The sequence below is a fragment of the Teleopsis dalmanni genome, chromosome X (genome assembly GCF_002237135.1).
Source record: "Teleopsis dalmanni isolate 2A chromosome X, ASM223713v2, whole genome shotgun sequence".
Taxonomy (NCBI): Eukaryota; Metazoa; Arthropoda; class Insecta; order Diptera; family Diopsidae; genus Teleopsis; species Teleopsis dalmanni.
The window spans coordinates 100,976,500-100,990,310 of NC_051848.1; the positions used below are offsets into that span (position 1 = coordinate 100,976,500).

General features: G+C 34.1%; 4 protein-coding genes across 4 annotated transcripts; all 4 read right to left on the minus strand.

Moving 5' to 3' along the window:
* Positions 1-103: 103 nt before the first annotated feature.
* Positions 104-1,465, minus strand: LOC119662621. Its single transcript, XM_038072277.1, has 2 exons — positions 986-1,465; positions 104-895 (listed from the first exon to the last, which is right to left on the minus strand). Exons 1-2 carry the CDS (start codon positions 1,260-1,262, stop codon positions 615-617), a joined length of 558 nt encoding a protein of 185 aa, XP_037928205.1. The 5' UTR covers positions 1,263-1,465; the 3' UTR covers positions 104-614.
* A 1,394-nt stretch (positions 1,466-2,859) lies between these two features.
* Positions 2,860-4,221, minus strand: LOC119662440. Its single transcript, XM_038072062.1, has 2 exons — positions 3,742-4,221; positions 2,860-3,651 (listed from the first exon to the last, which is right to left on the minus strand). Exons 1-2 carry the CDS (start codon positions 4,016-4,018, stop codon positions 3,371-3,373), a joined length of 558 nt encoding a protein of 185 aa, XP_037927990.1. The 5' UTR covers positions 4,019-4,221; the 3' UTR covers positions 2,860-3,370.
* Positions 4,222-5,615: 1,394 nt separating this feature from the next.
* LOC119662410 lies at positions 5,616-6,977 on the minus strand. Its single transcript, XM_038072015.1, has 2 exons — positions 6,498-6,977; positions 5,616-6,407 (listed from the first exon to the last, which is right to left on the minus strand). The coding sequence occupies exons 1-2, from the start codon at positions 6,772-6,774 to the stop codon at positions 6,127-6,129; spliced, it is 558 nt and encodes a 185-aa protein (XP_037927943.1). The 5' UTR covers positions 6,775-6,977; the 3' UTR covers positions 5,616-6,126.
* Positions 6,978-8,371: 1,394 nt separating this feature from the next.
* Positions 8,372-9,731, minus strand: LOC119662796. Its single transcript, XM_038072553.1, has 2 exons — positions 9,254-9,731; positions 8,372-9,163 (listed from the first exon to the last, which is right to left on the minus strand). The coding sequence occupies exons 1-2, from the start codon at positions 9,528-9,530 to the stop codon at positions 8,883-8,885; spliced, it is 558 nt and encodes a 185-aa protein (XP_037928481.1). The 5' UTR covers positions 9,531-9,731; the 3' UTR covers positions 8,372-8,882.
* Between the last annotated feature and the right edge of the window lie 4,080 nt (positions 9,732-13,811).

Genomic DNA, 13,811 nt, shown 5'->3' on the forward strand with positions numbered 1-13,811 from the left:
TCCCGTCTAAATGGATCGCTATACCCTAATTTTTTCCCAATAAAATATGCTTTATATGAGAAATAGAAGTAGTGAAAACCAAATTTCATAATTAAAACAAATATTTTAGCTGGCGTGTAATGTATTTCAGGTTTAAAATATTCGCGGGTTAGTACAACATAAGACTAGGACGTGACGAGTTCCGATAAGTTCATTGTTATTAGTAAATACCACCGAGTGTTTTCGTATCTGTGTTATGTTACGACCTCTTCGTATTTATAGTATGTAGATGATTTACTTTAGGTGTAATAGTTGATACCAGAGACGTTATATCTTAGTTTTATTAGCCTTGGAATTTCTAGTCTTGATCCTAAACGGATTTGTTAAATATTTTAGTTGGCATGTGATATATTTTATGTTCAAAATATTCATGGGTTTGTACAAAATAAGACAAGGACGTGACGAGTTCCGATAAGTTCATTGTTATTAGTAAACAACATCGAGTGTTGTCGTATCTGTGTCACGACTTCTCCAGAGACTTCATATCTTAGTTTTATTAGTCTTGGGACTTCTAGTGTTGATGTTAAACGTATTTGTTAAATAAATTCGTCTTTTTCTTGACACAAACTGGGTCCTCACTGAGTTTTCTTACCCTCGCATAAACAGTTATACTGCCTTATTTCAAGATCATCCGTAGTTTCGGTTGACTCATTATCGCATGCATGTGATCGGTTTATGCACATGTCATGTGGGTTTCCTTCTAATACTGGAGTCCTAATATTGCATTCCAGATTTCGAACCAACTGTTGTACCATACCATTTCTTGGAAGGCTTTCATCAGAGTGACTGTGCAACAAACTTTTTATTTTATTTCGCGTCTCCTTGAAATCAAATTCTCGAGGAAAAGTGATTTCACCTGAATGAAAAAGTTTTATATATTACTTTGATTTGAATTATTAAGATGATATGCTTTATAAACATTTATATTCTTTTATTGGAAACTTACTGTTGTTAATGGAACTGAAATGGGCACGCATGTGTGTAACCTTGCCAGGTTTTAATGCTAACAGATCAGGTTTAACTGAATGGACCACTGGATTTGAATTTGCCGCCATTTTTTCCAAATTGACAAACTTTTGTCTTGTTTTTATAACGTGGCCATTAGTTGAGGGGCAATCAAAGGACTGTTTTCCGCCAATATTTCTGCCTACAAAAAACGGTAGATTTTGATTCTCTGCAGATTCATTAATTTCGTTATCGTCATAGGTGACGTGAAGACTCATTTCCGTACGTTTGTTTTGAATATTAAAATTTTAAAAATGACTGTAGATTTTGGGGACTTCCGTTTTTAATTTTTGTGCGAAATCCCAAATTTTTCAATAACATAAGATTTTTAGTACATTACATAGACCAGCTGAATTTTGAAGTTGTGTAGAGTCGAAAAAATATATTATGATTTCAGTAAAAACTTAATTCACAAGTAAACAAAAATGTTTCTGACATTTAACTGAAAGCTGAATACTGAGTTATATTTTTTGACAGCAAAAATTTGTTAAATCTTTTTTTATAAAAAATAAAATTTTACTACATTACCGTATTTCTCGTACTTCGATTTCTGTTTTATTATGTGGCCGTAATTCAATGGAGGCTTCGATTTAAACTCCCATAAAACTCCCATAATCCAAAGTGAAGTAATGGAAATTAGTTAGTCACATATAGAGTTTGGTGCAGTTCGACCCATCATTTGTTTCGTATTTTATACATCAGCTACTATACATTTTATACAGCTAATATTCTTACGAATTAAACTTACCGGAAAGAGAAATCAAAAACAATTTCTGCACAGCCAATGCAAAATCTCTGCGTATGTGTAGAATGGCCTAGTGTGTGTAGAAATAAAATCGCTTGAGTTGAGAAGTCCTCTTGTATTTAATGTTCTTGATATAACAAAGCTAAATACACGATATGAGTCCTTGATAAATATACGCGAGATGTCACTTGTTCGATTTTTGTTCGCTTTGCTGCGAAATATATTTACTAGACCAAGTGAAAGACCTGCTGTTGATCAGCAGGCCGATTCCACTAATGACTATTGCTAAAACTCCATTCTCTTCGATAAAATTCTTAAATAAGCGATTTTTATTTTAAGAGAATTGTCCATCGTGTGATTCTGCCAACACAATATCTTCGCTAAATTTATCCGGCGATGTGTATAATGCTGAAATTTATTGAAATGTCAAAATAAAATCAAAAATGTAAACAAATATCAGCTGTTGGAATCATAATTTAAATTTGACATTTAGGAGCAGATACTGCGTCAAAAAAGTGTTCAGCTATTTGAAATTTAAATTAAAATAAAATTAATATAACATTGGTGCGTAGATTAATTAAATAATGGACTATTTGATAAGAAAGCGATTTTTTTTCTGCTCATATGAGAGATTCACGAAATATTTGCACATATTTAATAAGGGAAAAGTTATTAAATCGTACTTAATATATTTGATTCAACATATAGTTCTTACAGAAATATATTATTATTTTTAAATATAGATTTGGTTTAGTTTACATTCAGAATGTCGTGTAATTGCCAATCATTTCTTAACTTGATGCCGGTATGATGATCAGTACTCGATGAAGGTATAACTATTCAATCTTTATATTTTCGAGTATTCAGATAGAAGTTGTTCCCAAAATTGCTCTCACAGAGAACCGAAAAAGTTTCGTTACTAAAATTTACCAATATATGGTATTATATTGAAATATATTGAAAGCATTCCCGTCTAAATGGATCGCTATACCCTAATTTTTTCCCAATAAAATATGCTTTATATGAGAAATAGAAGTAGTGAAAACCAAATTTCATAATTAAAACAAATATTTTAGCTGGCGTGTAATGTATTTCAGGTTTAAAATATTCGCGGGTTAGTACAAAATAAGACTAGGACGTGACGAGTTCCGATAAGTTCATTGTTATTAGTAAATACCACCGAGTGTTTTCGTATCTGTGTTATGTTACGACCTCTTCGTATTTATAGTATGTAGATGATTTACTTTAGGTGTAATAGTTGATACCAGAGACGTTATATCTTAGTTTTATTAGCCTTGGAATTTCTAGTCTTGATCCTAAACGGATTTGTTAAATATTTTAGTTGGCATGTGATATATTTTATGTTCAAAATATTCACGGGTTTGTACAAAATAAGACAAGGACGTGACGAGTTCCGATAAGTTCATTGTTATTAGTAAACAACATCGAGTGTTGTCGTATCTGTGTCACGACTTCTCCAGAGACTTCATATCTTAGTTTTATTAGTCTTGGGACTTCTAGTGTTGATGTTAAACGTATTTGTTAAATAAATTCGTCTTTTTCTTGACACAAACTGGGTCCTCACTGAGTTTTCTTACCCTCGCATAAACAGTTATACTGCCTTATTTCAAGATCATCCGTAGTTTCGGTTGACTCATTATCGCATGCATGTGATCGGTTTATGCACATGTCATGTGGGTTTCCTTCTAATACTGGAGTCCTAATATTGCATTCCAGATTTCGAACCAACTGTTGTACCATACCATTTCTTGGAAGGCTTTCATCAGAGTGACTGTGCAACAAACTTTTTATTTTATTTCGCGTCTCCTTGAAATCAAATTCTCGAGGAAAAGTGATTTCACCTGAATGAAAAAGTTTTATATATTACTTTGATTTGAATTATTAAGATGATATGCTTTATAAACATTTATATTCTTTTATTGGAAACTTACTGTTGTTAATGGAACTGAAATGGGCACGCATGTGTGTAACCTTGCCAGGTTTTAATGCTAACAGATCAGGTTTAACTGAATGGACCACTGGATTTGAATTTGCCGCCATTTTTTCCAAATTGACAAACTTTTGTCTTGTTTTTATAACGTGGCCATTAGTTGAGGGGCAATCAAAGGACTGTTTTCCGCCAATATTTCTGCCTACAAAAAACGGTAGATTTTGATTCTCTGCAGATTCATTAATTTCGTTATCGTCATAGGTGACGTGAAGACTCATTTCCGTACGTTTGTTTTGAATATTAAAATTTTAAAAATGACTGTAGATTTTGGGGACTTCCGTTTTTAATTTTTGTGCGAAATCCCAAATTTTTCAATAACATAAGATTTTTAGTACATTACATAGACCAGCTGAATTTTGAAGTTGTGTAGAGTCGAAAAAATATATTATGATTTCAGTAAAAACTTAATTCACAAGTAAACAAAAATGTTTCTGACATTTAACTGAAAGCTGAATACTGAGTTATATTTTTTGACAGCAAAAATTTGTTAAATCTTTTTTTATAAAAAATAAAATTTTACTACATTACCGTATTTCTCGTACTTCGATTTCTGTTTTATTATGTGGCCGTAATTCAATGGAGGCTTCGATTTAAACTCCCATAAAACTCCCATAATCCAAAGTGAAGTAATGGAAATTAGTTAGTCACATATAGAGTTTGGTGCAGTTCGACCCATCATTTGTTTCGTATTTTATACATCAGCTACTATACATTTTATACAGCTAATATTCTTACGAATTAAACTTACCGGAAAGAGAAATCAAAAACAATTTCTGCACAGCCAATGCAAAATCTCTGCGTATGTGTAGAATGGCCTAGTGTGTGTAGAAATAAAATCGCTTGAGTTGAGAAGTCCTCTTGTATTTAATGTTCTTGATATAACAAAGCTAAATACACGATGTGAGTCCTTGATAAATATACGCGAGATGTCACTTGTTCGATTTTTGTTCGCTTTGCTGCGAAATATATTTACTAGACCAAGTGAAAGACCTGCTGTTGATCAGCAGGCCGATTCCACTAATGACTATTGCTAAAACTCCATTCTCTTCGATAAAATTCTTAAATAAGCGATTTTTATTTTAAGAGAATTGTCCATCGTGTGATTCTGCCAACACAATATCTTCGCTAAATTTATCCGGCGATGTGTATAATGCTGAAATTTATTGAAATGTCAAAATAAAATCAAAAATGTAAACAAATATCAGCTGTTGGAATCATAATTTAAATTTGACATTTAGGAGCAGATACTGCGTCAAAAAAGTGTTCAGCTATTTGAAATTTAAATTAAAATAAAATTAATATAACATTGGTGCGTAGATTAATTAAATAATGGACTATTTGATAAGAAAGCGATTTTTTTTCTGCTCATATGAGAGATTCACGAAATATTTGCACATATTTAATAAGGGAAAAGTTATTAAATCGTACTTAATATATTTGATTCAACATATAGTTCTTACAGAAATATATTATTATTTTTAAATATAGATTTGGTTTAGTTTACATTCAGAATGTCGTGTAATTGCCAATCATTTCTTAACTTGATGCCGGTATGATGATCAGTACTCGATGAAGGTATAACTATTCAATCTTTATATTTTCGAGTATTCAGATAGAAGTTGTTCCCAAAATTGCTCTCACAGAGAACCGAAAAAGTTTCGTTACTAAAATTTACCAATATATGGTATTATATTGAAATATATTGAAAGCATTCCCGTCTAAATGGATCGCTATACCCTAATTTTTTCCCAATAAAATATGCTTTATATGAGAAATAGAAGTAGTGAAAACCAAATTTCATAATTAAAACAAATATTTTAGCTGGCGTGTAATGTATTTCAGGTTTAAAATATTCGCGGGTTAGTACAAAATAAGACTAGGACGTGACGAGTTCCGATAAGTTCATTGTTATTAGTAAATACCACCGAGTGTTTTCGTATCTGTGTTATGTTACGACCTCTTCGTATTTATAGTATGTAGATGATTTACTTTAGGTGTAATAGTTGATACCAGAGACGTTATATCTTAGTTTTATTAGCCTTGGAATTTCTAGTCTTGATCCTAAACGGATTTGTTAAATATTTTAGTTGGCATGTGATATATTTTATGTTCAAAATATTCACGGGTTTGTACAAAATAAGACAAGGACGTGACGAGTTCCGATAAGTTCATTGTTATTAGTAAACAACATCGAGTGTTGTCGTATCTGTGTCACGACTTCTCCAGAGACTTCATATCTTAGTTTTATTAGTCTTGGGACTTCTAGTGTTGATGTTAAACGTATTTGTTAAATAAATTCGTCTTTTTCTTGACACAAACTGGGTCCTCACTGAGTTTTCTTACCCTCGCATAAACAGTTATACTGCCTTATTTCAAGATCATCCGTAGTTTCGGTTGACTCATTATCGCATGCATGTGATCGGTTTATGCACATGTCATGTGGGTTTCCTTCTAATACTGGAGTCCTAATATTGCATTCCAGATTTCGAACCAACTGTTGTACCATACCATTTCTTGGAAGGCTTTCATCAGAGTGACTGTGCAACAAACTTTTTATTTTATTTCGCGTCTCCTTGAAATCAAATTCTCGAGGAAAAGTGATTTCACCTGAATGAAAAAGTTTTATATATTACTTTGATTTGAATTATTAAGATGATATGCTTTATAAACATTTATATTCTTTTATTGGAAACTTACTGTTGTTAATGGAACTGAAATGGGCACGCATGTGTGTAACCTTGCCAGGTTTTAATGCTAACAGATCAGGTTTAACTGAATGGACCACTGGATTTGAATTTGCCGCCATTTTTTCCAAATTGACAAACTTTTGTCTTGTTTTTATAACGTGGCCATTAGTTGAGGGGCAATCAAAGGACTGTTTTCCGCCAATATTTCTGCCTACAAAAAACGGTAGATTTTGATTCTCTGCAGATTCATTAATTTCGTTATCGTCATAGGTGACGTGAAGACTCATTTCCGTACGTTTGTTTTGAATATTAAAATTTTAAAAATGACTGTAGATTTTGGGGACTTCCGTTTTTAATTTTTGTGCGAAATCCCAAATTTTTCAATAACATAAGATTTTTAGTACATTACATAGACCAGCTGAATTTTGAAGTTGTGTAGAGTCGAAAAAATATATTATGATTTCAGTAAAAACTTAATTCACAAGTAAACAAAAATGTTTCTGACATTTAACTGAAAGCTGAATACTGAGTTATATTTTTTGACAGCAAAAATTTGTTAAATCTTTTTTTATAAAAAATAAAATTTTACTACATTACCGTATTTCTCGTACTTCGATTTCTGTTTTATTATGTGGCCGTAATTCAATGGAGGCTTCGATTTAAACTCCCATAAAACTCCCATAATCCAAAGTGAAGTAATGGAAATTAGTTAGTCACATATAGAGTTTGGTGCAGTTCGACCCATCATTTGTTTCGTATTTTATACATCAGCTACTATACATTTTATACAGCTAATATTCTTACGAATTAAACTTACCGGAAAGAGAAATCAAAAACAATTTCTGCACAGCCAATGCAAAATCTCTGCGTATGTGTAGAATGGCCTAGTGTGTGTAGAAATAAAATCGCTTGAGTTGAGAAGTCCTCTTGTATTTAATGTTCTTGATATAACAAAGCTAAATACACGATGTGAGTCCTTGATAAATATACGCGAGATGTCACTTGTTCGATTTTTGTTCGCTTTGCTGCGAAATATATTTACTAGACCAAGTGAAAGACCTGCTGTTGATCAGCAGGCCGATTCCACTAATGACTATTGCTAAAACTCCATTCTCTTCGATAAAATTCTTAAATAAGCGATTTTTATTTTAAGAGAATTGTCCATCGTGTGATTCTGCCAACACAATATCTTCGCTAAATTTATCCGGCGATGTGTATAATGCTGAAATTTATTGAAATGTCAAAATAAAATCAAAAATGTAAACAAATATCAGCTGTTGGAATCATAATTTAAATTTGACATTTAGGAGCAGATACTGCGTCAAAAAAGTGTTCAGCTATTTGAAATTTAAATTAAAATAAAATTAATATAACATTGGTGCGTAGATTAATTAAATAATGGACTATTTGATAAGAAAGCGATTTTTTTTCTGCTCATATGAGAGATTCACGAAATATTTGCACATATTTAATAAGGGAAAAGTTATTAAATCGTACTTAATATATTTGATTCAACATATAGTTCTTACAGAAATATATTATTATTTTTAAATATAGATTTGGTTTAGTTTACATTCAGAATGTCGTGTAATTGCCAATCATTTCTTAACTTGATGCCGGTATGATGATCAGTACTCGATGAAGGTATAACTATTCAATCTTTATATTTTCGAGTATTCAGATAGAAGTTGTTCCCAAAATTGCTCTCACAGAGAACCGAAAAAGTTTCGTTACTAAAATTTACCAATATATGGTATTATATTGAAATATATTGAAAGCATTCCCGTCTAAATGGATCGCTATACCCTAATTTTTTCCCAATAAAATATGCTTTATATGAGAAATAGAAGTAGTGAAAACCAAATTTCATAATTAAAACAAATATTTTAGCTGGCGTGTAATGTATTTCAGGTTTAAAATATTCGCGGGTTAGTACAAAATAAGACTAGGACGTGACGAGTTCCGATAAGTTCATTGTTATTAATAAATACCACCGAGTGTTTTCGTATCTGTGTTATGTTACGACCTCTTCGTATTTATAGTATGTAGATGATTTACTTTAGGTGTAATAGTTGATACCAGAGACGTTATATCTTAGTTTTATTAGCCTTGGAATTTCTAGTCTTGATCCTAAACGGATTTGTTAAATATTTTAGTTGGCATGTGATATATTTTATGTTCAAAATATTCACGGGTTTGTACAAAATAAGACAAGGACGTGACGAGTTCCGATAAGTTCATTGTTATTAGTAAACAACATCGAGTGTTGTCGTATCTGTGTCACGACTTCTCCAGAGACTTCATATCTTAGTTTTATTAGTCTTGGGACTTCTAGTGTTGATGTTAAACGTATTTGTTAAATAAATTCGTCTTTTTCTTGACACAAACTGGGTCCTCACTGAGTTTTCTTACCCTCGCATAAACAGTTATACTGCCTTATTTCAAGATCATCCGTAGTTTCGGTTGACTCATTATCGCATGCATGTGATCGGTTTATGCACATGTCATGTGGGTTTCCTTCTAATACTGGAGTCCTAATATTGCATTCCAGATTTCGAACCAACTGTTGTACCATACCATTTCTTGGAAGGCTTTCATCAGAGTGACTGTGCAACAAACTTTTTATTTTATTTCGCGTCTCCTTGAAATCAAATTCTCGAGGAAAAGTGATTTCACCTGAATGAAAAAGTTTTATATATTACTTTGATTTGAATTATTAAGATGATATGCTTTATAAACATTTATATTCTTTTATTGGAAACTTACTGTTGTTAATGGAACTGAAATGGGCACGCATGTGTGTAACCTTGCCAGGTTTTAATGCTAACAGATCAGGTTTAACTGAATGGACCACTGGATTTGAATTTGCCGCCATTTTTTCCAAATTGACAAACTTTTGTCTTGTTTTTATAACGTGGCCATTAGTTGAGGGGCAATCAAAGGACTGTTTTCCGCCAATATTTCTGCCTACAAAAAACGGTAGATTTTGATTCTCTGCAGATTCATTAATTTCGTTATCGTCATAGGTGACGTGAAGACTCATTTCCGTACGTTTGTTTTGAATATTAAAATTTTAAAAATGACTGTAGATTTTGGGGACTTCCGTTTTTAATTTTTGTGCGAAATCCCAAATTTTTCAATAACATAAGATTTTTAGTACATTACATAGACCAGCTGAATTTTGAAGTTGTGTAGAGTCGAAAAAATATATTATGATTTCAGTAAAAACTTAATTCACAAGTAAACAAAAATGTTTCTGACATTTAACTGAAAGCTGAATACTGAGTTATATTTTGGTGGCAAGAATTTTTTGAGCTGAAGTTGTGTTTCAATTTTTTCTGTGCTGGAAAAAATTTTATTAAAAATTAAATTTAAATTTTTTTGACAGAAGTTTCAAATTTCCTATTAAAGATATTAAATACTTTTGACAATTAAGTTTACGAGCTTCCTAAGAACTCAAGAACAACTCAAGATTTTAAGGGCCCTCCCAAGTGGGAGGTACAATTGGATATTTACTTTATTGGAACAACAGTTAGAGAAGAACTAGTGACACCATGTCTGAAAAGGTTAATGAAGTAGATATATCAGAGCCCCCTGATATCCCTCTACAGGCTAATAGTGAAATCACAACTGAAATGGTCAACATCAGTGTGAAGGAACTCTTTGAACTTAAAAAATTCAATGAAATTCTACAAGCCAACTATATCAAACTTAGGCAGCAATTTCAAATGCTCCAGGACCGGTATTCTGATTTGGAAAAACAATTGAAGCTAAAAAACCCAGTAGCTACTGGTAATCAATTAAATAATAAAAGGAAGAAAGTTTCACCGCCTTCTCCAGTTAGCTCCCCCCATGACTCCGCTGGCTCTAATGAGGAAGAAATGGAGATAGAAATTTCTGTTGCGGAGCCTGACCCTTTTAAGATTGAAGATACTGAAATTGATTTCCCGAAATATAATCCAAAAGTCAAATCGACCAAACAGGTGAAATCAGTTGTAAAGAAAAGACTTTCTAAAACAGCACCAAATTCAACAGCAGTCAAGTCAATTTCAACAGGATGAGCGGATCTCTACGCCTGAAAACATCCATACTAATGGTATTGTTTCTGACAATATAACGAATCGAAATCTTTTACAACCTGTAACCTCAAATAAGAAAGTAGGCAAAGTTGTACCTATTGTACTCCGTCGAACCAACACGTGGAACTCTTTAGTCAAGCAATTTTTAACAAGAAACATTAATTTTAGCGAGGCAAAGAAAGTCCGTTTGGGCATACAAATAACTCCTGCCACCATAGATGACCATCGCAAGATAACAAGATATCTAAATGAGATTAGTGAGCCATTTCACACCCACTTTTTTCCTGACGAAAAACACCTCAATATAATAATTAGAGGTTTAGAGGGTCAGAGTATAGATGATATTAAAGAAGATCTTGCAGGCCAAGGATTTAGTATCTTTGAATGCCATTTTTTGAAAACTAGACAAGCTGCCAGCAATTTAGTTAAAATCAGACTGCCATCTGACCAGAAGAACATATATAATGTTTCCAGTATTTGTCATTTAAAGGTGATTATTGAAGCCCAGCGCCCTCTAAAAGGTCCCCCACAATGTCATAACTGCCAGCAGTTCGGGCATGTCGCTACTAACTGTAGAGCCACACCAAAGTGTGTTAAGTGTGAGGGCTCTCACCATCACCAACAATGTACAAAACCACGCGATGTTGCCCCGATTTGTTCGAACTGTGGTGGTGGCCACCCAGCCAACTATAGAGGATGCCCTTGCGCTCCGCAAATGCTGAAGAAAAAGAATGTCTCCACACCAATTTCTACGGTGAGTTCTAAAGTGCAGCCTTCAATTTCTTATGTCGATGCTTTGAAGAAGGGAAGTACAGCTGAGCAAGTTTCGTCCAATTCCCACTTGCTAACCTCCCACATGGAGAAGCTTTTAAATAATATGCAGATACAACTTAGTACAATGATGAAAACTATGATGGAATCCTTGTTACAAAGTTTAGTGCCAACCCTAGCTTCTTAATGAGTTTGTCATCATATCGACTTAAAATTGTGACGTGGAATGCCAATTCCATTATTAACAAGAAACATGAGGTCATCCAATTCCTGCATGATTTTGAAATTGACATTATGTTGATCCAAGAAACATTTCTGAAACCTGCTATCCATTTTAAAATTCCCAATTATGTTGTTTACAGATCAGACAGAAACTCAAGAAGAGGTGGTGGCACAGCCATCGTGATTAAATATGGCATTAAACATCATGCTACAATTTGCAACCAACAATCGCTCGAAACAACATCTGTACTGGTTGAAAGCCAACTTGGTAATATAAATTTTGTGTCAGCATACAGGCCACCGAGTTTGCAAATTCTCCCTAATGAACTTGAGGTTATCCTCAACAACGAGACACCTACTTTCTTAGCGGGCGATTTAAATGCATATCATAGCAGCTGGGGTGACAGAACTTCAAACAGAGCTGGCAGGTATATTGATGGGCTCGCCACTGAACACTTATGGCAGATTCATGCGCCAGGTGAACCGACACATTATGGCAGAATCACAGGCCACGTCATTGACTTCGGAATTTCAAATAACTTAGAATCGAATGTGCACGTAGAGGTCCTTGATGAACTGGACTCGGATCACAAACCAGTTCTTTTTATTCTTGAAAATTGTCCAGCAATCAACATGAATCTCACGTACATAACCACTAACTGGGACTCATTTAAGAATCAGGTTGATATTTCAAATATAAATAATTGGCCAGTAACTTCTGAGGATCTTAATGACTGTATCCAAAAACTCACTCTCAAGATTAAGGAGGCATTGGATAATAGCTCCACCACCAGGACCAGAAAACCAAGTAACTACTTTTATCTGCCGCATTACATCAAACAAATCATTAGACAAAGGAATGCGATTCGAAAATTTGCTCAAATAACTGGAGATCCTATGAGAAGAAGAGAAGCCGTCTTTCTAATGTAATCAGGAAAAAAATTGGCAAATATAATAATGATAAATGGTGCGAATTTCTTTCAGGAATTGATACAGGTAATAAAACCTTCTGGGCTTTGAACAAGTATTTTAGGCTTAAACGTAAACCGGTAGTGCCGCCTATTTATGTAGCTACCGGCATGGCTTTCTCAGACATAGCCAAAGCTGAGGCCTTTGCAGATTCTTTGGAGCTGCAATTTCAGCCCAATACTGATAGTGACTATAATTCTCTGGTAGAAGAAAATATTGCCGAAGAGGCTGCTAATCTTAGGAACCTGATGTCAGATGAAAGCATCTCACAGTGTTCCAGAGATGAGATTAAATGTATTATTTCGAGTCTAAAGACCAGATCGGCACCCGGATATGATAATATCAGTAACAAATGCCTACGTAATCTTCCAGAAGATGCAATCCAATGCATTGTTAACATCATCAATTGCATGCTTAGGCTTGGCGAATTTCCAAAGGCCTGGAAGTTGGCCTCAGTCGTAGTGTTTCCTAAACCGGACAAGAATCCTTCATTTCCGCAGAACTGGCGTCCTATCAGTCTGCTCCCAACTATGGGGAAATTGGCAGAACGAGTAATTCTGACTAGGCTTAAAACAGCGGTAAATGCCCTAAATATACTTCCTGACGAACAATTCGGGTTTAGGGATAATCTCTCCACGGAACTACAACTAGCCAGAACTGCGCAGCTGATACAAACCGCTCTAAGTAAACGGGAGTCAACCGGGATGATTATATTTGACATAGCCAAAGCTTTTGACAAGGTCTGGCATGATGGTCTAATAGTCAAATTAGCCCGTTTTGGCATCCCTAGTGGTTTGACTAAAATCATTGGTAGCTTCCTGCAAGAAAGGTCCTTCCGTACTAAAATTAATAGCACTCTTTCGTCCGCCCGATCAATTGTAGCAGGTGTACCTCAAGGGTCGCCTTTGTCTCCCACATTGTTTAATGTATACACGGCAGACATCCCCACCTTAAGTCCCACATCAATGGCGCTTTACGCAGACGACACATGCTTGATCTACTCGGATCGGGATGCCATAAATGTAAGCAACACGTTACAGGGAAATATAGACCTTATGGTGGAATACTTCCAAAAATGGAAGATTAAAATTAATAATGACAAAACCAAGGCTATATTTATAACTCGAAAAAGAAGACAGCATCCTCCAAGAGTGAGCGTTTGCGACACGGAGATATGGTGGGAGGATAACATAAAATATCTGGGGGTCACTTTTGACAAACGGTTCAATTGGCTTAAACATTTGAAATACAAACGGAATAGCTGCTCTAAGATTCTACATTTA